At 63.8% G+C, this 854-nt stretch overlaps 1 protein-coding gene across 1 annotated transcript in view; it reads left to right on the forward strand.

Annotated features, from left to right (window-relative positions):
* The window catches only part of MNEG_15403 (hypothetical protein), a gene marked incomplete at both ends in the record, with an annotated part of 2,477 nt that extends 1,671 nt beyond the window's left edge, over window positions 1-806 (forward strand). The window contains 2 exons of the mRNA XM_014036126.1: window positions 305-571; window positions 747-806. Of these exons, the coding sequence (XP_013891580.1) occupies window positions 305-571; window positions 747-806 (327 nt within the window). The remainder of the gene's footprint in view (window positions 1-304; window positions 572-746) is intronic.
* Window positions 807-854: the final 48 nt, after the last annotated feature.

Consider the following 854-nt stretch of genomic DNA (forward strand, 5'->3'; position numbering starts at 1 on the left):
ACACACACACACACGCACGCACGCACGCACGCTCGCTCGCTCGTGCGCGCACACACGCACACACGCACACGCACACACGGGGCGGCCGAATCTCCCCAAATACCCTCCCTTTTCCCTTTCCCCCCTTCCCCTCTCTCCAGCACCATCCTTCGGACCGCCTTTGCCCCGAAATTCCCAACGGCATACGGGGCTTTGTGACTGTTCAACAGCCTAGAAGTCACAACATTTACCGTGTGTAGGAAGCCCCAATTCTATCATTAGACGAAATCAAAACTCATAAACCCAACCTCGTTTTCCGGACCAGGTGCTACTCGAGCTGCTCAAGCGCATCGACGCGCTGCTGTTCCACTACCTCGTAAACCCCGACGCCGCCGGCTCCGAGGCCTCGGGCGGCGCCACCGACGAGGCCGGCAGCGGCGCGGGCGTGGTGATGGACGCGCGCAACCCCAACATGCCGCTGCTGGACGAGAGCATGCTGTTCTTCACGCGGGGGGCGCTCACGTTTGGGACGGGCATGCAGCTCAAGATGGCGTGCACGCGGTGGGCGGCGCGCGCGCGCGCGCGCGCGCGTGTGTGTGTGTGTGTGTGTGTTGGAGCAGCAGCTGGCGTTTTGTGGCGCTCGCGGGGCCGTGGCATGCATGGTAGCCGTGCAGAGCGCCCGCAGCTCGAGCCCATTCTTGTCGCCCGGGCCTGTTTTGGCTGTCTGCAATCCCAATCGCAACCACTCTCTCCAACAAACCCCGCAGGCTGCAGCAGTGGGCGTTTGGCGACGGCGGGCTGCGGGACATCTGGGCGCAGCTGCCTGAGCAGGGGCAGGCGCTGTTCAAGCTGCTCAAGGTGCGCTGTGTTAGATG

The sequence above is a fragment of the Monoraphidium neglectum genome (genome assembly GCF_000611645.1).
Source record: "Monoraphidium neglectum strain SAG 48.87 unplaced genomic scaffold scaffold05293, whole genome shotgun sequence".
In the NCBI taxonomy this organism is placed as follows: domain Eukaryota; kingdom Viridiplantae; phylum Chlorophyta; class Chlorophyceae; order Sphaeropleales; family Selenastraceae; genus Monoraphidium; species Monoraphidium neglectum.